At 36.4% G+C, this 27,499-nt stretch overlaps 1 protein-coding gene and 1 pseudogene across 4 annotated transcripts in view; both read right to left on the bottom strand.

The window, feature by feature from the left end:
• Positions 1-27,499, bottom strand: part of SMAP1 (small ArfGAP 1) — a 175,270-nt gene that overhangs the window by 119,340 nt on the left and 28,431 nt on the right. For 3 of the 4 annotated variants that reach the window (XM_041743059.1, XM_041743074.1, XM_041743064.1), the window contains exon 2: positions 6,538-6,671. In XM_041743059.1, the coding sequence (XP_041598993.1) occupies positions 6,538-6,671 (134 nt within the window). Of the gene's footprint in view, positions 1-6,537; positions 6,674-27,499 lie in introns of those variants that run through there. The other variant, XM_041743085.1, reaches the window with a different exon arrangement.
• On the bottom strand, positions 12,448-13,691 carry LOC121484211 (annotated as a pseudogene).

Genomic DNA, 27,499 nt, shown 5'->3' on the forward strand with positions numbered 1-27,499 from the left:
GAGTGCAAATCTAGCAGAAGGATAGAAATAGAAATGAGTTAACAGAGCCAGAAGTAAGGTAAAGAAATGAAACAGTGTGTAAAGATCTGTTCAAGAAGTTCAACTAAAGGAAGATAAGAGATAAGAGATAGTCACTAGAATACAGTGGCTGGCACACTGTGAGTGCTTAAATCCTCGGTGGCTAAACAAATGAATAAATGAATATAGTGATGGGGGAACACAGAGCTAGCTGAGAACAAAGCAGGAGCTTGGGGCAGCACATTGACAAGTCCTTGAAATAAGGAACAATCCTCTACAGACTCAACTGCCTCCATATTCATACTTTGCTAAGGGCAGAAGGAAATCTTAGCCCAACCCCCAGGAGCCTGTAAGTCTGCTTTAACATATAAAATTCCTTTAGAAATTTCCTTTATCGGGATCCCTGGGTGGCGCAGCGGTTTAGCGCCTGCCTTTGGCCCAGGGCGCGATCCTGGAGACCCGGGATCGAATCCCACGTCGGGCTCCCGGTGCATGGAGCCTGCTTCTCCCTCTGCCTATGTCTCTGCCTCTCTCTCTCTCTGTGACTATCAAAAATAAATAAAAATTAAAAAAAAAAAAAAAAAAAAAAGAAATTTCCTTTATCTCTAAACCCGTAAGATGCATATTGGCAATCATCCTCCAAGCACATAGCCACCGATATCCATCTGAAGGTCTCATGACTCAGGTTCTATTAAACGGGATTAAGTGACCTTTTCCCTACAATAGCTAGCCCCTCAAGGTCCTGGAAACCTTGCTTCCAAAATTCCATAGAGAGTACGCTATCCTCAAACCCTTCCCAACTCCCAGGTATATAATCAGTCACCCCTCACAGGCCCTGGGCAGCAGCTCTTCCTGCCCACGGGTCCTGTCCTCGTGCCTTAATAAAACCACCATTTTGCACCAAAGACATCTTTCTTGGTTGTCAGCTCAGGACCTCACCTATATTCCAAAGCTTCATCAAGAGCAACAGAGCCAAGAGCTGTATGTTGAGGGAAAGATGGTATTAGAATTTTTTTATGGCAGAAGAGTGTAATATGTTTCAAAGAAAGATTTTCAATGTGCCTCCAAATGAATGTAATTTTTTTAAGTAGGTAGAAATGAAAGCTGCAAATGAAAATAAAAGGCACAGAAACTAGCAACCACCACCTTCCATTCTGCCTCTAAAACAAGGGAACAAAAAACTGAAATCAAAGCAGAAATATTCAGGGGTTGCATGGAATGAGAAGAAAGCAAGCTTTCTTTTGTTTTGTTAAAATAGTAAACAAGGATGTGACAAGGGTTGAGTTTAAAGACCTTTCCTTCTAGCCAAAATACAGTCAAAGATAGAGTAAAAATGGTAAAGATACCATGAGAGGGAGTAAAAAAGCCTACACAATGTTGTAGACAATTTCTCTATGGATAAATCATAGGCCTATGGAGAATGGGCAGTTTCAAATGTAAAGTTCCCCACAGTATATTTTATAAATGAATAAATTTCAGTTGTGTGGCCTTAGTTCTTGGTTCCCAAGAAAATACAAAATAGTATTATACTAGTCAGTAGTAAACAATCTGTGAAAGATTACTAAAAGATTTATAGATACATAAAGTATTAAAAGTGGTCCAAAAGTTATGAAGATAAATACCAAATATATGGAGTATACTTTGCAATGGGACAAAATCTCACTAAGATGTTTTTTTAGGCAGCCCAATTTACAAGACTCTGCACAAGGCAAGCTAAGCAACTTGAAAGCACAAGTACCATTACCCTGGAATAAAAATAAGGTATTCTTCATTTTAACTCCTCAATCAGACACTGAAAAATGAGTAATTAAAATTTTTTAAATAATGGAGAAAAATGGTAATCAATACTTGAAGTTAACAAAGCAGTACAAAATAAGAAATAGAGAGTATAGTATTTATAAAAGTACAAAGTGGTCTTTTCTAAAAATTTGAAAAGTGCCTGAACATAAACCCAAAATCAAAGACATTTAATTTAACCATGAGCTACATTTTAAAAAAAAATTTGTTGGGACGCCTGGGTGGCTCAGCGGTAGCATCTGCCTTTGGCTCAGGGCGTGATCCCAGGACTCCAGAGTGGAGTCCCACGTTGGGCTTCCTGCATAGAGCCTGCTTCTCCCTCTGCCTGTGTCTCTGCCTCTCTCTCTCTGTGTCTCTCATGAATAAATAAATAAAATATTTTTAAAAATAAAATAAATAAAATTTAAAAAATTTTTGTTTGATTAAAACATAAGGTAACTCTATGTCCATGCTAATAAAAATCAAAATAAGTTCTGATCGATAAATTATTTTTAAAAAAATAAGCATAAAGGAATTCTAACACTGCTGTGATATGGTAATGCCCTAAAACTTGATTCACACACTCACAACATGTATATAAATGATATAAATATGGTGTATATAAAATGTCAGCTGATAAGCTTTCAGGCAAAACTTAGTTACATTTTACAGAGACACACAAAAAAAGAACATTTTTATTTAACAGTTTGGGCTCAGAGATTAAATCATGTTTCCACATTTGCAATTAAAGATCTAAAAATACATATAACTAACCAAAATACTAAACATCATGTCTGAAAATTAGAACCATGATTTTCATGAAATGTTGGGGGTAGCAGTGAGGGAAGACGCAGAATAGAAGTATATACACTAAAGTACTTCCCTTACTTCTACAAATAAATGCCTCCCAAGCTTTTTTTTTTTACATCAAAGAAATTCTTTTAAAATGTCTATGAATAAGGAACACTAAATTACATTGTGATCTTCACTCTTCCTAATCTGAATTAGGAGTCAGAGTTAATAAAAACAACTCCAAATGATAAAAATCTCAATGTATAGCAACCCAAGGGTACAGAAATCAGTGTAGTGGTTGCCCCTAGAGAACAGAAGTATAAATTGTTACAAGGAAACTTTCTAGGGTAATAAAAATGTTCTGTATGTCTTCATTAGGTGACACAGTACAGACATTTGCCAAGACCCATAAAACTCAGTTATATCTGTAAATTGTTGTCTCTGTAATTATACTTCAATTTTTTTAAGTAAAAAATAAAATGCGTTAAGTATAGAGTTGGATTATATGGAACATACCTACTATCACAGGCAAAAGGATATGCTTAAATCTGAATAACATGCAACCTCAATAGACAACTGATACCATTACCTAACCATCTCAAAATGCCTTAACAGGGGCAGCCCCGGTGGCGCAGCGGTTTAGTGCCGCCTGCAGCCCAGGGCTTGATCCTGGAGACCCTGGATCGAGTGCCACGTCAGGCTCTCTGTATGATGCCTGCTTCTCCCTCTGCCTGTGTCTCTGCCTCTCTCTCTCTCTCTCTCTCTCTCTCTGTCTCTATGAATAAATAAATAAAAACCTTTAAAAAAAATGCCTTAACATCCAATATGACTGTAACACCTGAGTGGCTCAGTGGCTGAGCATCTGTCTGCCTTCGGCTCAGGGTGTGATCCCGGGGTCCTGGGATCGAGTTCAGCCTTGGATTATCCAAGGGGAGCCTGCTTTTCCCTTTGCCTATGTCTCTACCTCTCTCTGTGTGTCTCTCATGAATAAATAAAATCTTTTTTTAAAAATCCAATACGACTAAAAATGAATTATATTTCACAAATATCTTCAAAAAGCTATATACTCAATAATACCACATAATGAATCAATTTGTTTATTTACTTAGTACATTTAGCAACCAATTCATCATAGATTTACTAGAAAGCTAATTGCTTAATATCAGAAAAATTCACGGCAACAACACTAAGGGTTTTAAACAATGAATAAATGGACTAATACTACTACTAAGTGATAAGCTAACACTGAGTCTTTAAAATGTGCCAGGTACTACTCTAAATGTTTTCCCCATATTACCTTATTCGATCCTCAAAGCAACCCACAGGAGACATTCTTACTATTCCCATTTCATAAGTGAAGAAATTCAGGTACCCTGAGGTTAAATATCCTGTCAGGACTAACTCTGGCAGTCTGACTATCTAGAGACAACTTTCTATAAATCCCTTTGTTCTACTGCCTTTTTAGAATCAGTTGCCTGGAAATTTTCTAGGTTAAAATAAAGGTTGTGCATTATAGAATGGAACCTGGGGGCCTTCACCGATTACTTACTCATTTATATTGCATAGTAGTCCCAAGATGATTTTTAAAGAACAACTCTGGCTTTGCTTGCAAATACTTGCAAGGCCCACCACAAGAATACTGGATGGCTTACTCTCCTGTCTATGTGATTAAGCTTCTCTATATTTTTTTAAAAATAAAACTTCATAGTCTACTCATTTAATTTTTTTTAAAGATTCTATTTATTTATTCATGACAGACACAGAGAGAGAGAGGGAGAGAGAAAGGAAGAGGCAGAGACACAGGCAGAAGGAGAAGCAGGCTCCATGCAGGGAGCCCGACATGGGATTCGATCCCGGGTCTCCAGGATCACACTCTAGGCTGGAGGCAGCACTAAACCCCTGGGCCACCGGGGCTGCCCTACTCATTTAATTTTTAAGTAAGTGCATCTAACCTTGTTTCTCACCACAGAGCACTGAAAGAGGAGCTCTGTGGTATATGAAGCTATACAGAGCATTCTCTGGTGATAAGTACTCATCAAAAGTTTTGCGTTCCAAAATAATATTTATTTCAAGAAGCTGACAGTTGAAATCATGTAAATAATGTTCAAATACAAAGACTGTATATTACTTAATAATTGTTTTCAAAAGCCTGCCATTTTTAATAATTCAGTATCTTGCTATGTAACTATAACCTATTCCACAGAAAACCAATGAACTATACCTGCAGCCCTCTAACTGCTCTCACACATAGGAAAAGAACAGCTAGGGGATCCCTGGGTGGCTCAGGGGTTTAGCGCCTGCCTTTGGCCCAGGGCATGATCCTGGAGTCCCAGGATCTAGTCCCACAGTGGGCTCCCTGCATGGAGCCTGCTTCTCCCTCTGCCTGTGTCTCTGCTTCTCTCTCTCTCTCTCTCTGTATCCCTCATGAATAAATAAATAAAATCTTTAAAAAATAAAAATAAAAAAAGAACAGCTCCCAACCTCAAATAAACTACTCTTCAACTCCTTCAACTCCTTTTAACTAGTCTCAACAGCCTAGTTGAGAAAAAACATTATTTCTGGAAAACTGAATTGTCCAGGGATTTCATGTTCTGTCCTTAGTCTGAAATGAACTATTAAAAAGGCAATACACTTTGGGGCTTGAATGTGTTGTACCTCCATAACCCATCATAACCCATTACAAACACCAAGTTATATTTTCAAGCTATACTTCACGTTTTCTTGAAGACAACTTAAGAAACATTATTAAACCTGTTACCACAGTTACTATAGAGATGTTACCAAGAATATAGCCTTATATGCAATGTTCAAAAAGCTCTGCTTCCTTGATAAAAAAAGTAAATTTACTACTCAAGGATTAGGAAAATACGTAACATATCATATTTCCTTTTATGCCCCAGCCAATAAAAACCTCAAAAACTTATTTAAGAGTGAACTTAATAAATTATGCTTGACTTAGATGCCTGAAGATCTCTTTGCTATTTTTTTCAAGTATTTCTAAGGTTTTGTTTTTTTTTAATATTTAAATCTTGGCTCTATCTAGAATTTACTTTGGCATAAATATGTCCTTAGCACAGAAGTTTTACTCTCTTTAACCAAATCTTTATGATCCACTCCCCCCAGTATTATATTCTATTCTTTCACCCTTACCTCACCCTATCCATGAGTTTCTGTGTTCTTTTTGTTTTTTTCTGATTCGAAGTATGTATGAATATCACTGAAGTTCAACTACATATATTCGTGTATTTAGTCTTCATATTGACTAGAAGATATTCAAGGGCATTAAGAAAAAGAAGTATAATTTCACTGTGAATTACAAATTAAAACCAGTAGAAATAAACATTTTTATTTTAGCAATTCATCTTAAGGATCAGAAAATAAGATTTTGAAATTTTAATAAGACTGTCACATTGTAAAAATGACAAGTCCTTAAAATTTCAAATTTATCTCTAACAAAGCTAAACCATTCAAAACAAGTCCACATCAGCCATTAAAACATTGCTAACTGGGCTATCTTCCAACTATTGAGGGCTGTCTGAAAATCAAGTATACTTCTGTATAAAAGGGAAATCTTTCAAGTCAGTTCTTAGGTAAGAGGTGGTTTATTTTTTATCTTTACCCAGGCTCCCTCTACTGACAGAAAAAAAAAAAAAAAAAACAGACTAGAATTCTAAGGACAAATTTCATCAATACAAGGAAAAGGAATTAATTTTTTAAAGACTTTAAAAGCAACATTTTAGATAAGAATAGATAAAAAACTGAGTTCATTACAGACCTAACAAGATATAAACATTTGAGAGTGGACATTTCAGGTAATACCCAAATTTTATATTGTGGCACATGCCACTTTAATATACTCCATTTCAATGTTAACCCTTAGATGCAAGAAGGGTTAAATATTTTATATTCATTTTAATATTGTAAATAATATCTCAGTAAGGAAATGTTTACCTGTATCTGTTCTGGTGTCCATTGGTCTAGGTTGACTGACTTGACCCTGGATATATGAACCCCAAGATTTCTATGGATTCCAGCACATCTGATGCAAATAAACACACCAATATTCCAGGAAGCCCATCGAGGACCTAATTGAGAAAAAAACAAACAATTATTAAATACTAAAATAAATATTATGGCAGCATTTAAAAAGTAGTCTGATTTTTTACACAATTATAATGGGAGTCTTAAAGAATTTTATAGCTTGGGATGCCTGGGTGGCTCAGTGGTTGAGCGTCGCCTTTCGTTCAGGGTGTGATCCTGGAGTCCCGGAACTGAGCCCCACATCGAGCTTCCTGCACAGAGCCTGCTTCTGCCTCTACCTATGTCTCTGCCTCTGTGTGTCACTCATGAATAAATAAATGAAATCTTAAAAAAAAAAAAAAAAAAAAGAATTTTATAGCTCAAATTTCCAAATGGCACCAAGCAGCAAGGTTATAAATCAACCTTCAAGAACTTTAATGAATTTACTAATTTTGCTTTTCTAGGAACTTTCCCAAATCTGTCTAAGAATTTAAAACTAATTTATGTGAAAAGTTTTCACTTAGCATACATATTTGTACCAGGAATAGTAATATCCCACAGTAAGAATTAAGTTCTTCATTAAATATGTAAGGTATTGCTTAAAAGATTACCAAAATGTATAAATCAGAGTTTTTAATGAAATGTAGATATTAGTAAGAAACAGACAACCAACCTTAAAGACAAATAGGCAAAAAGATATGAACAGATAATTCAAAGAAGAAACGTATGGCTATAAACATAAAAACATGTATGAGATTACTAGTAGTGAGGGAAAATGCTCTTTTAAACTACAACAATCCCCATTTTACATTCAACACATTGGAAAAAATATTTTAATCAACTAAATGTTAGAAACAATGAGCAACAATGTGGTCTGCCTCGAGAAACCCTATAGCAACATAGTTAAATCCCAAACATTACCCTGAATTAAGAAAAGTTATAGATGAACTAAGGTGTGCTATAAAATACTATTCTTTGGATCATGGTTAAAAAATTCTGAAAATCAGTGTAGAGAAACTCACATTAAGGATACAATAATACAAAGCCTTAGTTGTACTATTCTTTATGTCTCTGAAAGTATATCCTTGAATTTTAAATATTCTTATAATTATTTTCATATATTGCTTGTATAATTAAAGTAAAATGGAAAAATGAAAGTACTATCTGGCAATTATGTCAACTATTCAGAAGTTTATACCTTTTTTTATAAATCATCTGATTATGAAAAAATACAGTATGAGATATCAATAAAAACCAAGCTTTCTAAAATACTTATAGACTTGTTTTCAGTACATCCTTTTTCTCTAAAGGTGAAAGTTAATCTGCAAAATAACACTGAAGCCAGTAATTATAATGCAGTAAAACTAAACTCATTCCTCTCCAAAATTCCTTAGGAAATAGTTTATACATACACAATTTATACCAAAATATCCTTTTAAATTTGAGAAATGACACCTATAAACTGACAAACATCTAGGACATGTTCTATTTAAATGTTTGGTTGCTGGGATCCCTGGGTGGCTGAGCGGTTTAGTGCCTGCCTTCAGCCTAGGGCATGATCCTGGAGTCCTGGGATCGAGTCCCACGTCGGGCTTCTACATGGAGCCTACTTGTCCCTCTCCCTTTGTCTCTGCCTCTCTCGGTTCTCCACTCTATAAAATTAGCTTTGTAAAATTTACCTAAAATTGATTTTTAAAAAGCTGCTCAACATGGTAGTCATTCAAGTATTGGTAGGAAATCCTCATTTTGACTCACCAAACTACTGGTGAATACTTACCAACTCTGTGCCAAGTAAATGTTATTAGAAGACCATAGACACAGAGGTAAAAAGCTAAGTTCCCAGACTCAGGAAGTCAAGCGAAGTATAAATAGGTATAACTATTTAAAAAAACAATTTGAAGAAATCTAGTAAAGTTCTAGATGAATAAACCTTTCCACCCAGCAATCTATTCTCTCTCTCACATACACACACACGCACACACAAACACGCTTAGGCACACATACATATAGACTGACCAGTTTATATATGTAATATGACATATTCAGGTATACATAAACACTCATATATAACATACCCTATAGCAGGTGGGGTTTTTTTTTGTTTGTTTGTTTGTTTGTTTGTTTATTTAGGATTTTATTTGTCTAAGAAAGAAAGAGTACAAGCAGGGAGAGCAGCAGGCAGAGGGAAAGAGAGAAGCAGGCTCCCCAGTGAGCAGGGAGCCCAATGTGGGGCTCAATCACAGGACCTTGGGATCATGAACTGAGGCAGATGCTTAACCAACTGAGCCACCTACAAAAGTTATTTTATTTTATTTTATTTTATTTTTTTAATATTTTATTTATTTATTCCTGAGAGATAGAAGGAGAGACAGAGCCAGAGACACAGGCAGAGGGAGGAGCAGGCTCCATGCACCGGGAGCCCGACGTGGGATTCGATCCCGGGTCTCCAGGATCACGCCCTGGGCCAAAGGCAGGCGCCAAACCGCTGCGCCACCCAGGGATCCCACAAAAGTTATTTTAAATGGCAGGTCACAATCCATAAATTTAATCTCAACAAGTATTTATTTTTAAGAGAAAAGGAAAAAAGATATGAGTGCACCACACAAAGGGTTAGAATAGTTGTTAAACTTTTTTTAAAAAATCAGTAACATACAGGAGCTGGGTGGCGTAGTTAGTTGAGTAAGTGATGGCTTCTCAGTTTGCGCTTTGGTGGTGATCTCAGGGTCATCAAACCTCACATGAGTCTTCAAGCTCAGCACAGAGTCTGCTTGGGATTCCCACTGTGTCCCCTACCCCAAGTGTGAGCACACACACACTCTTTCTAAAATTAATAAATAAATCTTTAAGTAAATCAGTAATGTACATTATATGTACGTTATATGTATATAAACACACGTACACATGAAAACCAAGTCCTGCTGTAAAATGTTTTTTCTCTGGGTCACAGTCGAATATGGCTGAAAAACACTACAAAGAAACTCACACATGTATTTAAGAAGCATGTACCAGAATATTTATAGCAGCATGGATTCCTAAAAATGACTGGAAATAACTTAAATGTACACTAGTATGATTATCTCACCATACAATGTGAAAATGAATACTCTGCATGTATCAACACAGACAAATCTTTTTTTTTAAGATTTTTTTTTTTAATCCGTGAGAGACACAGAGAGAGGGGGGGCGGGGCAGAGACACAGGCAGAGGGAGAAGCAGACTCTATGCAGGGAGCCCGACATGGGACTCAATCCCAGATCTCCAGGATCACACCCTGGGCTGAAGGCGGCACTAAACTGCTGAGCCACCCAGGTTACCCAACACGGACAAATCTTAATTACAACATGGAGTAATCAATTTTAGCATAAGGCGATATACATAAAGGGCAACATCTCCAACTAAGGAGACAAAGTCTGCAGATCTCACAGAGATAGCAAAGCCTGATCTGAAATTAAAGGCTAACTAGTAAGCAGTAGGCACAGTTTATGTCAAGACACTTTCTTGGCAGAGGCTAAAAGGTGTGGTACAGTAGAGGACTTTGCTATGGCTGAAGAGTAGAGTATTAAATGTATTTGGGGACAGTTTCGGGAAATGATAGGACACAAAATTAAAGTCTTATGTGGCAGACAGTGGTTTACCCTGACTCCCAGGGAGAAGGTCCCTAATCACTCTTTCAAGTTCATCATGACATTTCCACTCATATACTATGATTACATATGCCCTCTCCTGCCTTTGTGCCTTTGCATTTGTTGCTGTTTCTGCCCCAAATGTTTCTTCCTTAGGTCTTCATATGCCTGCCTCACTTTGTTGCCTCAGTTCACACACTACCTGTTCACAGAGGACTCCTATGAGTACTCTAGCTAGAGTTGCCTCCCCTAGTTACTCTCCACCATTTATAATACTTCTACCAATCTGTTCTAAAGTTTACACAAAAATCTAAGGCAAACAGATAAATACAAATAGCTGGAGGGTTTAATTATTTTAGAGCTAATTCTGAAACTGAGAAAAGTTAAAGAAAGACAAAGTTCCAGATCAGTATCTCTCAAACTCTAATGTGCATACATAATCCTAGGGATATTACAGATTTTCATTCTGTAGCCCTCAAGTGGCATCTGAGATCCTGCAATCCTAACAAGCAACCAATGATGTCCATCCTGCCATACACAAAGCCATACACAAAGCACACCAAGATTCTATATTATTCTTGAGAACGTCTTCAACTCAAGCATTTAGCATACTTCTTTGACCTGCTTTCATTATTCTTACTGAATTAATGACTCAAATTGTGAAAATTTATTCTAATATACTAGGAATCAAATCTGTTGAAAAAAAAATCCAAAGTTCATTTAGAATTCAAATACTGGGTTATTTTTAGTGACCCGTATCACTGTCTCACTTAAAAGCAACACAAATAAGCTAGTATCAACTAAACTAATATTACTTATATCATAATCACAATCACACTAAAACAAAGCTCCAGTAAGTAATGAAAGAGAAGATGTTATTTGGTCTGACTAATACTAGCACTTTGACTCATATCCTGCATCACTGAATACTTAGAGGACATAACAATCCAAATATAACATGTTGAAGGATTAATAAATGTGGCAACCAGAAGAATGGAAATAGACAAATGTGAGAATCACCAGGAGTTAGTGAGTGACTGTACAACAGTGATAAAGGAAGAGGTAGAGACCAAATGTCTATAAGTTCTATTTAAATCTGGGATTTAAAGCATAAAGGCAGACTCAGAAAATTTTGCAGGTAATCTTTTGAATGCTTTAAATGAAATTTGGATATGGAGTGACATGTGGAGATGAAATTATAACAGTGACTTGTGGAGATGAAAATGTGCATCAAACAATTGGGAATGCAGGACTTAAGTTCAAACTTAAGATACAAACCCGAGCATCTTCAAGATGGCAGTTGTAGCCTATAAGCACAAAAGAACAAAAAAAACTAGAGTACCAAGTCTTACGGAGAAAATAAAAAGTAAGACAAAAACAGAGGCCAAGGTCTTAAAGAAAAGATAGTCAACAATGTCAAAAGTTTCAGAGAAGTCAAGAAGAAGTGGGTTAGGAGAGAATATCTGGGTATGTTAACTGAGAGGTCATTCGTTGGTAACTGCACGGAGATTAGGCAGGAAAGAGGGAGGGAATTTATTCATTCTGAATTCCATTACCAGATTAAGGAGGAAAGGAGGGGAAAAGAAAGGAGATTCACCCTCCCTCTGAATTCATTATCAGATTAAACCCTTTCACCATTTCAGTCTCCAACCCCAAGTTTTTGAAGATTTTATTTATTTATTCATTAGAGACACTGAGAGAGAAGCAGAGACACAGGCAAAGGAAGAAACAGGCTCCCTTGGGGGGAATGTGATGCGGGACTCAATCCCAGGACCAGGGGATCACACCGTGAGCAGAAGGCAGATACTCCAACCACTGAGCCACCCAGGCATTTCTCCAACTCCAAGCTTTTAATGGTTTTCTATTTTCCTCTATTTTGCTTTCATGACCATTTATAACCTTGATCTTTCTTTTTAACAATTATTTAAGACTTTTATTAATGGGTTGCCTTCTGTTTGTTGACTTTTTTAAAAAAATGAAGTTGTAAATTTTTATTATAAATTAAAAATGAGGTTCTTAAAAATCTCAACTTGACCAGACATGAAACAATTTAAAAACCTTTAAAGGTTTATTGAGAAAAACTAGGCTTAAAAAAAAAAGACAAAAAAAAAAAAAAACAAAAAAAAAACCAGAAAAAAAACAAAACAAAACCCAAGTTTGTCATTACCAAAAAAAAGACGTCTTTAATAAAAAAATAAAAAAAATAAAAAAAAAAACATGCTACATAGATAATGCAGATAGCTCTATTTATCTGGTCAATGGGCAAAAAGCAAGCACTTAAGGTCTTCAGCTCCAATCCTTTGTTCATTTCTTAGTGATGGAATTTCATCTTTATTTCATGTTGGATGACTAAACCAGATGAAGACAGAGTTGGTAAACTGGCATTTACTCAGCCCTGCCCTGTTCAGCCTCAGGAGCAGAACTCTCAGCTGGTGGATCAGCTGCTTTGGTCTCTTTGCCATCTTGTGGTTTAGGGTTTTCTGGGGGTCTGTACTGCTAACTAAAGTTGTGGCAGTACTGACGTTGAGGGTGGCTGTTGACCTTGTGTCTCCTCTCTTTGATTTTCCTTATCTTCCTCATTGCCATCCTCTCTAGGCCGTCTTTGGCAAGGAGGACCCCTGCAGAATTGTGGTCCATAACCCCAATACATATTCTGTCTCACTGGTCTACCTTGTTTTCCCACACCCTGGTTGTCAGCAGCTTCCATCATTTCTCCCTGCACAAGAGGGTTTGAATACTGTGGTCAATACCCACAGGGTTCCTGACTGTAGTAGGTCCTGGCCTTTGGGACCACTTTCCGATTCCTCATTCTTTTCCCCACTCTCACTATGCTGGTAATTCTGCTGGCAATTGCATGGAGGACCCCTGCGATGTGGATAGCATCTATAATGGTTACAGTCTGCTGCATATTTACTGCCTTGCTCTGCTCCATCAGGGCCTGTAATATTCACTGCCTCTGTACCCTTTTCTCCAACAACTCAAACTCCACAATGGTTTCTCCACCTCCTACACTGTGGAAGGTACTTCCTGGGGTTATACTTCTTTATGGCATTCTGGTGTACAAATACATCTTCCTTGGTGTCATTCCTATAAATGAAACCACATCTGTTTCTTACTTTGAACCATTTTACTGTTCCCAAAACCTCTGTTGTGATGATGCTCTTGTCCCAACCTGCAAGCGCCATGGATGTGAGGTCGGCGGCCCATGGTGTCAGGCTTGGTGTCTGCAGAGCTGAGGTCGGGTGAGGCAGCTGTGGCTCCTCCCGGGTTGTGATGGTAACTAGGCCAGTGGCAGGGTTGGGGCTGCTCAGGGCTCTCTGGGATCTGCTCTCCACTCCCGCTACTGATCTAACTCTAACCTTGAGCCTTCTTGAATCAACTTTATTTTGCAGTACTCCAACTTACACACTCAGGGAGCCAATCACAACAGTATCATTGCTTTCCCTTCAATACAACTCAATTATCCTGTCTTGAAACTTTCTTGCACACCATTTCCCTTGCCTAGAAGCTTCAGCTTATGACCACACAGATCCTACCTCATTTTCAAGGCCTAACTAGACTCCCATATTATCCAGAAAACCTTTCTTTATGACTTCATCCCTTCACTCCCTGTTCCTATAAATGTCTAGCCCATGACAGCTTGTTCCACACAATATGTATGTTCCAATAGGTACCCAATATTTTTATTTGTAATTAGTTTTATCTACTAAAGTAAATGGTGAATTTCTCACTAGTCAGGCTCTCTATGGCCTTCCACAACACCTACAGTAAGGAAACAGGCTTATAGTATGGATATAGGGAGCATAATAAAAAATCTGCTAAGTCTGAGGACTTAGTCAAATATACAGGTTCTTTGATACCTGAAACAATTCATCTACTATTTTAAAAAACTAAAACAAAAGCAATTAACTGTTTCCATTTGGAAACAAAAACAATTAGCTGTGAGGTAGGACTGTTGTTTTTAATATCCATTTAGCCATTCTGCCTCTTAATAATAAAAGCCCCTAAAAAAAAAAATAAATAAAAATAAAAAAAATAAAAATAAAAAATAAAAGCCCCTAACTTTTAGCTAGAAACATGGATGCCCAGATAGAGACCTCAGTTCTCAGGCTCCACTGCAGCTGTGGCCAAATGACCAAATTCTGGCCAATGGAATATGAGGTGAAATCATGGTTTGGCATTAACCAGATTAGTCCTATGTTCCCCTTGCCTCTTCTCCTTTCTCCTTAGCCAGGACATAATAAGAAATGAAACTGCTATCTTGGACTCAGCTATTAAAACCCCATGTTGATGATGACAGAACTACACTGTCCATCCTGGACAGTTTATCTCCAGATTAATGTAAAGAAGAAATAAATTTATATGCTGTTTTAAGCCAAGGTTTTAGGGGGTCTTTTTATGACATCATCTAAGCCTGTAATCTATGTAATTCAATGTGAATTATATTTGCTTGTTGGTGGCAGGAAATAAAATGTGCCAGATTAGCCCTCTATTTAAGAGCCAAAATTCTAAGAGGCATTAAATAATAATAAAACACAGTTTCATCAAACCCTAGTTTTCCAGATTCAATTTAAATCACCAAATATGTGTTGTGTCTGGTTTTTTTTTAAGATATTAAATAAAGAATATAAAACACAGGTCCTGCCGGAGTTTGTACTCTAGAAAGTCATACAATACGTATAGCGTACATACAAATGATAGGGGAACACAGAAGAGGAAAAGATGAATGTTGGCCAGGAATATTAGTGCAAGCTTTCTAGAGACAGTGGCATTTGAGATGATTACTGAAAGATACGTCTAGACAAAGTACATTCTAGGTAAAATGAATAGTTCCTTTCCCTCACAATCATGAAAGTTTCCTATAATGCTATAGCAAAAAATTAGTAAATAATGCAGCACCCAATTATTAAGTTTCTTTTATGTAAATAGAAATTCGATTTTTTTAAGTTGTAATACATATGCATCTAAATACCAAGTCACTAATAACTTTCAAATTGAGATGAAAGACAGTTTTAAGATAGAGAAATTCTGTAGAAAGTGGGAAAATGAGGTTTATAAAACCATAAATTATTACATATCTAGAATAATATTTTTATATACTATATATCTAAAAAAGTAACAAGAATTTTACTGAGAAATGAATATGCTTATCTTGTAGCTTTCACATCATTTGAAAAATAAGATGAAATTGCATTCTCTTCTGAGAAGAAACAAGTTTCTGATTATCATGACAAACATAAAAGCTACTTTGAATTTTTTTAGAAATAGAAAATAAACCAAGATAAGGAACAGGGAATATAACACTAACTGCTAAATGTCATTTCTTTTTAAGACTTAGTTCTTCTATAAAGCCTTCTCCAATTCCCCCAAAACTTCTGTAACATTTATCACAATGATCTACAGTTAATTGTCTTAGCTATCTTTTCTGAGAAAGTGATCTCTTTGAGAATAGGATCATATTATTGATCTCTGTATACTCTGTACACACTGTTAACATCTAATATAAAAATGTAGGCTGCCTCTAGTTTACAAATGATAGCTAAGACTGTGAGCCACTGAGTTCTGCTACCAAAACTGCTAGGAGGTACTTTTAGAGGAATTCACCACCATATTGAACGTGCAAGACATTATTCATCATATTTCCAGATATACTGTTTGATGTAATCTTAATATGTGAGATAGGTACTATTACTACATCATTTTCAAGACTGAGAAACGTAGGGTCAAAATATAAAAAGACAGGAGAAAGAGCCAGGACTATACCACAGGCAGATCCCAAAATGCAACTATGGAAACTCCATATCTCTTACTATGATAATTTCAGCCTTCCAAACAAAATTCCTTTACATTGGCTGACTGCTTTTACTTTATTCTGTCAACGTTTTGAAATGCCAAGTTACTTATTGTTGAGGCCAATAATATAGATTTAAAGATGCTAATAATCTTTCAACTCTCCACAAGTATCAATGCTACCTATACTTTTACAAGTTCACTTTATTTCTTTCCCCATAATACCTAAGATTAAGGCAGTAGAACTGGCTTTGTTTTAATTTGTTGGAGAAAGAAATTGGAAAGGATAGAGAATTTTGATCAAGGGGGAAGAGAGGGGAGGTCAAAGGCAAAATCAACTGAGACTAAAGAGTACTTTCATAAGGCAGCCTCATAATAGTGGATGCCTAGGGAAAGGGATACACAATAAAGCAATAAAAGGATCCTAAAGAGAACAGCCTGTATTGAAGTACTGTCCACAATCAAGCATGAAACAAGGAAAAAGCCCTTTCTCTTTTCCTACCCCAAGGCCCTTTGTTCTTTACCCTACTACTGATTAGCCTTTCACTGCTCAAGGTCAGCTAGGTTATAGATTAAGTTCACTCAGAGATCAGCAAGAGACCCAAGCAACAACCCCTAAAAATATGTTTTCTACATTGTAAACAACAGAACTACAAACTTACAAAAACAACCTGTATATGTTTGGTGGGGGAGGAAAATCACTGAAAATAAGCATGGGAATGATGGGTATGTTCTAAAATTTTACTATTGGTGATAGCAAAACTCTGTTAATACATTAAAAATCATTGAATTACACATTTAAAATAAATGAATTTTATAGCATGTTATTTATATCCCAATAAGGCTGTTTAAAAAAAAAATCTGTATACATTTCCTTAAATGCATGATCTCATGAGTCATGAGATCAAGCCCCATGCCAGGCTCCCTGCTCAACAGGGAGTCCACTTGAAATTCTTTCCCTCTGCCCCTCCCTGCACACAAGTGTGCTTTTTCTAAAATAAATAAATCTTAAAAAAAAAAAAAAAAAAAAGTTTCAAAATTAAACAAAAATTTTAAAGAAAAGTTCTATAATAGTATTTCAACAACAGTTATTTTAAATTGCGAAACCATTTCTTCCAGCAAACATATACAATGGAATGTTTAGTTAGGTTTCTTTAAATATTAAGTATTTTAACATACAAGGTTTTTACTCAGAAGGAAATAAAATGTTCCTTCATTTTTTTTAAATCTGAAAGTAACTAACATACTTTGGTATGACCTACTCACCTATATTTGACCTATCTCAAATTCATGTTTTCCTATTAAATAGCATCAGTAATGCCAAAAGATGACACGTAGGAATAACACCTGATAATTAGGATTCCTAGGTAACTTTACAAGCTTCAAGGAGTCACTATAATCCTAATTAGAAGAATCATACTATTCTAATCAATCACTTCCTGAAGGTTGGTATGTGAAACATTAAGAGGCCAAGTGATTGTGATTACTAAAAAATGAGCTCACACAAAATTCATATCAAAAACCCCCAAACAACGAAAACAAAAAAAACCCTCAAATAAAAAGCCCCTGTAAATACAAAGATCATCTGCAACGAGAGGTAATTAATTTCTTCTCCCAAAATCTGTCTGAAATAAGACTGACATTAAGTGGTTAGAAAAGAACATTTTTGTTTTATAAAAAAAAGAGTCAATCTTTGACACACTGCAGTCATCTCTCTTCAGTCATAAGAACCTTATACACAACCAAACCAATAAATAATACAATATAAAACCTTTAAGAGAAAAGTCCTAGAATAAAGGAACTTTAAAACCTTTCTATTCAGAAAGAATACTTAAGTTTGGTATTTAAATAATTCCCTGAGGAATGGTTTTTTTCTTCTTTAAGTCTGTTAGACTCAGAATAGCAGCACATGTATTTAAGCAACAAATATTTACTGAGTGCTCATTATTTCAAGGCACTACTATACCTTGTACCAGACTCTGGAGATTCAGGGATAAAACAGATAAGCTCCTGCCTTCATGGAGCTTAAATTCCAATGGAAAGCTGTCCACAAACATGTAAAAGTAATAGTCTGTTAGCAGCAGTGAATACTATGGAGAAAAAGGAGAAACGGATAAGGAGTACAGATGGAAAGGAAGAAGGGGAAGGTAATTGTTATTTAGTCAGAAGAAGTTGTATTTCACCAGAAATCTGAAGAAGGGAGGGGAACAAACTTATTTAGCTTTGTAGGCAAGAGGAGTTAAGGCAAAAGGAACAATAAGCACAAAGGACCTGAGGAAGTGAATATGCCTTCCTCAGGTTGAAGGCATACCTTAAGGAATGTTTAAGGCATGCTTAAGAAATATCGATAAGGTTTTGTTTGTCTGTTTTTTAAGAAGTCTATGAAGGGTTACTCTACACCCCAACATCAAATAAAGTCATAAAACATTTACTATGAAATTATTTGTAAATAGTTGCTGCCGAAACTATTTGTAGTCCCTAAGAATAAATCAGCATAATCAGTGCATATACAGACTTCCAGCATTTTAATTCAGTGCCCAACACATGCTTAGTAAGTATGAAATAAAGACAGAGAAAAAAAGCTAAGTAAAAAAAATGCTAAGATTCCTCCAAAGAATATTGGGGGCATACACTGCTATGCTATCAGGCATGGGAAGGGGTTATAAGGTAAAAACCAAAAGTAATCTACCCCCTACTCTCTCCAAATCTCAAAGTCTAACTACAGGAAATAGAGCAGGCAAATATACTTAGAAGGATTTATGTCCATCAATTACCTTAAAAAAGTAGACTGTTGGGACGCCTTGGGTGGCTCAGTCGGGTAAGTGTCTGCCTTCAGCTTAGGTCATGACCCAGGATCCCGGGATAGAGCCCTGTGTCAGGCTCCCTGCTCAGCAGGAAGCGTACTTCTCCTTTCCTCTCTGCCCTTCCCCTCATTCACAATCTTTCTCTCTCAAATAAATAAAATCTTAAAAAAAAAAAAAGCAGACTGTTTACAAATGCTCTGAAATCAATATAAAAGTCTACTTATTTACATGACACTGTCTTTCATTCATATTTGTTGAAGCTAACAAAACAAAAATTTATCCCTGATATTATTGGGACAACTGGTGAAATCTGAGTAAGGTCTACAGATTAGGTTATAGTATCTTATCAATGATAATTTCCCATTTTGATAACTGTACGTGCTTATGCAAGAAAATTTTTGTAAGATAAACACTGATATATTTAGAGTAACGGGAATATTTCTAAGAGTCCAACAAAAAATTAAAAATATATGTAGGAGGAAGAGAATAAACGTAAAATGTTAATACCTGAAGACTGGAAAATGGTAGGGGATAGTATCGCATTAGTAGTTTTTTTCATCTTTATTCTATGCTTTCATTTGAAGAAGTGAATAGTAAGTGAAAAGAGAATACTTGTACATGATCATTCAACAGACAACTATAATAAACAGAAACAGAATTAGAATCAGAAACACAATTGAGAAAATGTGCTGTTTATCTCTAGCATTGATCTCCTTCCCTAAGCATCAGATTCTTAATAACCAACTTAGATACCATAGCATCACCAGTTAAACATGTTCAAGATGGAATTCACTTCTCCACTTAACCCTTCCCTCTCACCCTGCTTCTGCCTCTCTCTCTCTCCCCCTTTCCCGCCCTCCCTCTCTTCTCTCTCTCTCTCTCTCTCTCTCTCTCACACACACACACACACACACACACACACACACAGCGCTCTTCCTGATTCCTCTGACTCAGCTGGTAACACTATCCACCTAATGACTTAAGAGGAGAATAAAGAAGTCATTCTTAGTCCTCTTTCATCATCCATAATCATTCAATCAAACACCCTAATCATTTTATCTTTTAATTGTTTTTTCCAAATCCATGACTTTAATCTCATTTCAGTGGGGCCTCTGCCCCCCAGTTCAGGATCTTATCAGCTAGAGTCCTAGATTATTACAGTATCCTCTGAAATAACCTCCCAGATCCAAACATTGCTTTTCAGTATTATAACCCATCAGATAAAGTTTAATTCCCGTAAGCACCACTTACAAGGCCCTTCATGGTCAGCAACACCTACCTACTTCGCTAGCCCAACATCTAGTAATACTGAAATATTTTTAAGATTTCTCCTAATCACTTAAGAGGAGTTATTATATTTTGGATTTTATCTTCTTGTTTTGTTCATTTGTTTCTTTCTAAAGTTTCCAGCAGTACAAATTTTTTTGCAAACCTCAAAAAGATTTATGTGCATATTCCACAGTGGAGACAGAAAGGAAACTTCCTAATTCTGAGCCTTGTGAGAAGAATATCACTAGAAAGAAATGGATCGTAGTTATCAGAAATATAAGAACAGTACGGGTCTGTGGGAAAAAATGAATGAGGCACCAGGAATCAACTGAGACGCAAGAATTTCCTTACAAGTTAAGAATGAAGTAAGGTTATATATCTTAATATGCCCAGTTACTACTGAACAAAGAAATTCTTTAAGATGAAATAGGAGAAGACTTTCTATATATTTATTTATATATATTTATATTAAATATAAATATATATATTAAATATATATTTATATTTCTATATATTTACCCTAGTACCAAGGACAAAAAAAAAAAAAAACCCACAAATATTGGAAAGAGAGCTTGTATGGAGGAGGGAACAAGAATAAATATTCTGCCTTTGTTCTTTTAACAAAATCTGCTCTAAAGAAAACCATCAAGTGACAAGTCACATAACTTTTTCTTTCTTAACCAAAAGCAATAAAATAGACACATTAAACTTAAAATCTGACATGTTTTTTCTGGAATCCTCAAGTATTTAATCTTTTAAGATCTTTAGGTAAAGATACTTAAAAATGAGAATGAATATCCAAGTATGTCGCTCCAGTATATTAAAGAAAAAAAGTCCTACTTCTATTTAAATGGTATTACCAGAAACAAATTCACCTAAAAATACAATTTGAAAATGCGTTAGATTTATAGATTTTTAATATTAGGTGTTAAATATCCATTTTCAATCCTTTTTAAGTGCCAAAATAGTTCACTTTTAAAAATAAATGGAGTTTTTTTGGTTGTTTTCTTTTAGCCTAGGTAACAATATGAAGTGAGGCCATACTCTCAATGGCTTTCAGAACTTTCGGCACAATCAATTTTCCCTACCAAAAGAACAACCAAACTCACAGAAAAAGAGATCAGATTAGGCAGATGTGAGTGGGGGGACTGGATGAAGGTAGTCAAATGGCATAAACTTCCAGTTATAAATATAAGGACTAGGGATGTAATGTACAAGATGACCATTACAGTTATATACTGTTTGATGTATTTCAAAGGTGTTAAAGTAGATCCTAAGAGTTCTCATCACAAATGGAATAACTGACAGTACAATTTTACCAATAATATGAACCCAATTTAACCTCTATTTTACACAGATCCTACAGTGGTTTTACCAGATCATCTGCTGAGCAGCTAGATAAAAGTTTCTATCAGAAAGTTTCATATGGTGTATCTGGTCCACATGAAACCGAGGGGAAAGATAAGTTCAAAAAATGCAGTATCAGTAAACATGATCTTCACTAAAAACAAAGAATTAGTTCATCAGTTTCAACATAAAATGAAAATTTAATGGGGGAAAATAACCTTTTTTTACTACAAGACTTATTCTTTTGTTTCTGCTACTAGAATACAAGTTGTAATTATACTAAAGAGGATTCCATCAAGTACAGCCAAAAGTGGGTTACTATTGTACAAAGTCGGGAAGTGAATATAGCAGAGATTTTCAGACTACAGATAATGATCATTACGTGTTATACCTATTCTGAAATAAAACAGAATGTGCAATATTATAGTAAAAATAAATGTTATTCAATAAACATTTCTTGCAGTCATACATATGTATATATGTATTTATAGGCCTATACATTAGCAATTATTCTGGTAAATTCTGCTGATGACTGCAAACTTCCCAGATTGTTAAATAAAATAAATTATAATTAATTAAATAATAAATAAATAGATAAGTAAACAAAGCTCTAAAGCAAGGAGCCAGTTAGAAAGATATTTGGGGAAAGAGAACAGCAAGTGCAAAGACACTGAGGATAAAAACCAAGCACACATGTACAGGTGGCAGCTCAAACTATCTTTGGTTGACAGCATCTAAAAGAAAACAAAAGAGGACGACATATATGAAAATATAGGCTGAAAACACTGCAAAAACACCTGACTTTAAATTTGATTTTATACTGTTGCCAACTTCATTGAACAGTTCTGAACAGGCCATTGAAATGAATGAAATCACAGCTTAAGAAAAAACATATAATCAATGCTCAACTTACTTGAAGTTTGTGCTTGTTTGTTAACCACACAAAACTACTTTTTGTACAAAAAGTAACTTTTTTTCTTCACCTTCTTAACATTTGGCTCAATTACTACCCCTTTTCAACTTGAAGTACAAAAATAACCAAAATAACTAGTCTCTATGTAACTGTTCCTTCAAAAAAAGACTTTGATAGGGTGGGTGAAGGTAGAAACTGTTGGCTAAAATGATATTCTTTTTTTTTTTTTTTCTTTTACCATGTCCAGGTGGTTCAGGTGGTTTTATTTTTTTTTAATAAATTATTTTTTTATTGGTGTTCAATTTACCAACATACAGAATAACACCCAGTGCTCATTCCGTCAAGTGTCCCCCTCAGTGCCCGTCACCTATTCACCCCCACCCCCCGCCCTCCTCCCCTTCCACCACCCCTAGATCATTTCCCAGAGTTAGGAGTCTTTATGTTCTGTCTCCTTTCTGGTATTTCCCACATATTTCTTCTCCCTTCCCTTATATTCCCTTTCACTATTATTTATATTCCCCAAATGAATGAGAACATATAATGTTTGTCCTTCTCCGATTGACTTAATTCACTCAGAATAATACCCTCCAGTTCCATCCACGTTGAAGCAAATGGTGGGTATTTGTCGTTTCTAATGGCTGAGTAATATTCCATTGTATACATAAACCACATCTTCTTTATCCATTCATCTTTCGATGGACACCGAGGCTCCTTCCACAGTTTGGCTATTGTGGACATTGCTGCTAGAAACATCGGGGTGCAGGTGTCCCGGCGTTTCATTGCATCTGAATCTTTGGGGTAAATCCCCAACAGTGCAATTGCTGGGTCGTAGGGCAGGTCTATTTTTAACTCTTTGAGGAACCTCCACACAGTTTTCCAGAGTGGCTGCACCAGTTCACATTCCCACCAACAGTGTAAGAGGGTTCCCCTTTCTCCGCATCCTCTCCAACATTTGTGGTTTCCTGCCTTGTTAATGTTCCCCATTCTCACTGGTGTGAGGTGGTATCTCATTGTGGTTTTGATTTGTATTTCCCTGATGGCAAGTGATGTGGAGCATTTTCTCATGTGCATGTTGGCCATGTCCATGTCTTCCTCTGTGAGATTTCTGTTCATGTCTTTTGTCCATTTCATGATTGGATTGTTTATTTCTTTGGTGTTCAGTTTAATAAGTTCTTTATAGATTGTGGAAACTAGCCCTTTATCTGATACGCCATTTGCAAATATCTTCTCCCATTCTGTAGGTTGTCTTTTAGTTTTGTTGACTGTATCCTTTGCTGTGCAAAAGCTTCTTATCTTGATGAAGTCCCAATAGTTCATTTTTGCTTTTGTTTCTTTTGCCTTCGTGGATGTATCTTGCAAGAAGTTACTGTGGCTGAGTTCAGAAAGGGTGTTGCCTGTGTTCTCCTCTAGGATTTTGATGGACTCTTGTGTCACATTTAGATCTCTCATCCATTTTAAGTTTATCTTTGTGTATGGTGCAAGAGAGTGGTCTAGTTTCATTCTTCTGCATGTGGATGTCCAATTTTCCCAACACCATTTATTGAAGAGACTGTCTTTCTTCCAATGGATAGTCATTCCTCCTTTATCAAATATTAGTTGACCATAAAGTTCAGGGTCCACTTCTGGGTTCTCTATTCTGTTCCATTGATCTATGTGTCTGTTTTTGTTTCAGTACCCCACTGTCTTGATGGCCACAGCTTTGTAGTACAACCTGAAATCTGGCATTGTGATGCCCCCAGCTATGGTTTCTTTTTTAAAATTCCCCTGGCTATTCGGGGTCTTTTCTGATTCCACACAAATCTTAAAATAATTTGTTCTAACTCTCTGAAGAAAGTCCATGGTATTTTGATAGGGATTGCATTAAACATGTAAATTGCCCTGGGTAAAATTGACATTTTCACAATATTAATTCTGCCAATCCATGAGCATGGAATATTTTTCCATCTCTTTTTGTCTTCCTCAATTTCTTTCAGAAGTGTTCTATAGTTTTTAGGGTATAGATCCTTTACCTCTTTGGTTAGGTTTATTCCAAGGTATCTTATGCTTTTGGGTGCAATTGTAAATGGGATTGACTCCTTAATTTCTCTTTCTTCAGTCTCATTGTTAGTGTATAGAAATGCCACTGATTTCTGGGCATTGATTTTGTGTCCTACCATGCTACCAAACTGCTGTAGGAGTTCTAGCAATCTTGGGGTGGAGGCTTTTGGGTTTTCTATCTACAGTATCATGTCATCGGCGAAGAGAGAGAGTTTGACTTCTTCTTTGCCAATTTGAATGCCTTTAATGTCTTTTTGTTGTCTGATTGCTGAGGCGAGGACTTCCAGTACTATGTTGAATAGCAGTGGTGAGAGTGGACATCCCTGTCTTGTTCCTGATCTTAGGGGAAAGGCTCCCAGTGCTTCCCCATTGAGAATGATATTTGCTGTGGGCTTTTCGTAGATGGCTTTTAAGATGTCGAGGAAAGTTCCCTCTATCCCAACACTCTGAAGGGTTTTGATCAGGAATGGATGCTGTATTTTGTCAAATGCTTTCTCTGCATCTAATGAGAGGATCATATGGTTCTTGGTTTTTCTCTTGCTGATATGATGAATCACATTGATGGTTTTACGAGCGTTGAACCAGCCTTGTGTCCCGGGGATAAATCCTACTTGGTCATGGTGAATAATTTTCTTAATGTGTTGTTGGATCCTATTGGCTAGTATCTTGTTGAGAATTTTTGCATCCATGTTCATCAGGGATATTGATCTGTAATTCTCCTTTTTGGTGGGGTCTTTGTCTGGTTTCGGAATTAAGGTGATGCTGGCCTCATAGAACGAATTTGGAAGTACTCCATCTCTTTCTATCTTTCCAAACAGCTTTAGTAGAATAGGTATGATTTCTTCTTTAAACGTTTGATAGAATTCCCCTGGGAAGCCATCTGGCCCTGTCTTGGGAGGTTTTTGATGACTGCTTCAATTTCCTCCCTGGTTATTGGCCTGTTCAGGTTTTCTATTTCTTCCTGCTCCAGTTTGTGGCTTTCCAGGAATGCGTCCATTTCTTCTAGATTGCCTAATTTATTGGCGTAGAGCTGTTCATAATGTTTTTTAAATCATTTGTATTTCCTTGGTGTTGGTAGTGATCTCTCCTTTCTCATTCCTGATTTTATTAATTTGAGTCTTCTCTCTCTTCTTTTTAATAAGGTTGGCTAATGGTTTATCTATCTTATTAATTCTTTCAAAGAACCAACTCCTGGTTCTGTTGATCTTTTCCACAGTTCTTTTGGTCTCGATTTCATTGAGTTCTGCTCGAATTTTAATTAACTCTCTTTTTCTGCTGGGTGTGGGGTCCATTTGCTGCTTTTTCTCTAGATCCTTTATGTGTAAGGTGAGCTTTTGTATTTGAGTTCTTTCCAGTTTTTGAATGGATGCTTGTATTGCGATGTATTTCCCCCTCAGGACTGCTTTTGCTGCATCCCAAAGATTTTGAACGGTTGTATCTTCATTCTCATTAGTTTCCATGAATCTTTTTAATTCTTCCTTAATTTCCTGGTTGACCTTTTCATCTTTTAGCAGGATGGTCCTTAACCTCCACGTGTTTGAGGTCCTTCCAAACTTCTTCTTGTGATTTAGTTCTAATTTCAAGGCATTATGGTCTGAGAATATGCAGGGGACTATCCCGATCTTTTGGTATCGGTTCAGACCCTATTTGTGACCCAGTATGTGGTCTATTCTGGAGAAAGTTCCATGTGCACTTGAGAAGAATGTGTATTCAGTTAAGTTTGGATGTAAAGTTCTGTAGATATCTGTGAAATCCATCTGGTCCAGTGTATCATTTAAAGCTCTCATTTCTTTGGAGATGTTGTGCTTAGAAGACCTATCGAGGGTAGAAAGAGCTAGATTGAAGTCCCCAAGTATAAGTTTATTATTATCTAAGTATTTCTTCAGTTTGGTTATTAATTGGTTTAAATATCTGGCAGCTCCCACATTTGGGGCATATATATTGAGGATTATTAAGTCCTCTTGTTGGATAGATCCTTTAAGTATGAGATAGTGTCCCTCTTCATCTCTCACTATAGTCTTTGGGGTAAATTTTAGTTTATCCAATATGAGGATGGCTACCCCTGCTTTATTTTGAGGACCATTTGAATGGTAAATGGTTCCCCAACCTTTTATTTTCAGGTTGTAGGTGTCCTTCTGTCTAAAATGAGTCTCTTGTAGACAGCAAATAGATGGGTCCTGCTTTTTTATCCAGTCTGAAACCCTACGCCTTTTGATGGGGTCATTAAGCCCGTTCACGTTCAGAGTTACTATTGACAGGTATGAGTTTAGTGTCATCATGGTATCTATTCAGTCCTTGTTTTTGTGGACTGTTCCACTGAACTTCTTCTTAAAGGGGAATTTTAAGAGTCCCCCTTAAAATTTCTTGCAGAGCTGGTTTGGAGGTCACAGATTCTTTCAGTTCCTGCCTGTCTTGGAAGCTCTTTATCTCTCCCTCCATTTTGAATGAGAGCCTTGCTGGATAAAGTATTCTTGGTTGCATGTTCTTCTCATTTAGGACCCTGAATATATCCTGCCAACCTTTCTGGCCTGCCAGGTCTCTGTGGAGAGGTCTGATGTTACCCTAATATTCCTCCCCATAAAAGTCAGGGATTTTTTGTCTCTTGCTGCTTTTAGGATCTTCTCTTTATCTTTAGAATTTGCAAGCTTCACTATTAAATGTCGAGGTGTTGAACGGTTTTTATTGATTTTAGGGGGGATCTCTCTATTTCATGGATCTGAATGCCTGTTTCCCTTCCCAGATTAGGAAAGTTTCCAGCTATGATTTGTTCAAATACATATTCTGGCCCTCTGGCCCTTTCAGCGCCCTCGGGAACCCCAATTAAACGTAGGTTTTTCTTCCTCAGGCTGTCGTTTATTTCCCTTAATCTGTCTTCATGGTCTTTTAATTGTCTGTCTCTTTTTTCCTCAGTTTCCCTCTTTGCCATCAACTTGTCTTCTATGTCACTCACTCATTCTTCCACTTCGTTAACCCTCGTCATTAGGACTTCTAGTTTGGATTGAATCTCATTCAATTGATTTTTAATTTCTGCCTGATTGGTTCTAAATTCTGCAGTCATGAAGTCTCTTGAGTCCTTTATGCTTTTTTCTAGAGCCACCAGTAGCTGTATA

Source organism: Vulpes lagopus, chromosome 1 (genome assembly GCF_018345385.1).
Source record: "Vulpes lagopus strain Blue_001 chromosome 1, ASM1834538v1, whole genome shotgun sequence".
Taxonomy (NCBI): Eukaryota; Metazoa; Chordata; class Mammalia; order Carnivora; family Canidae; genus Vulpes; species Vulpes lagopus.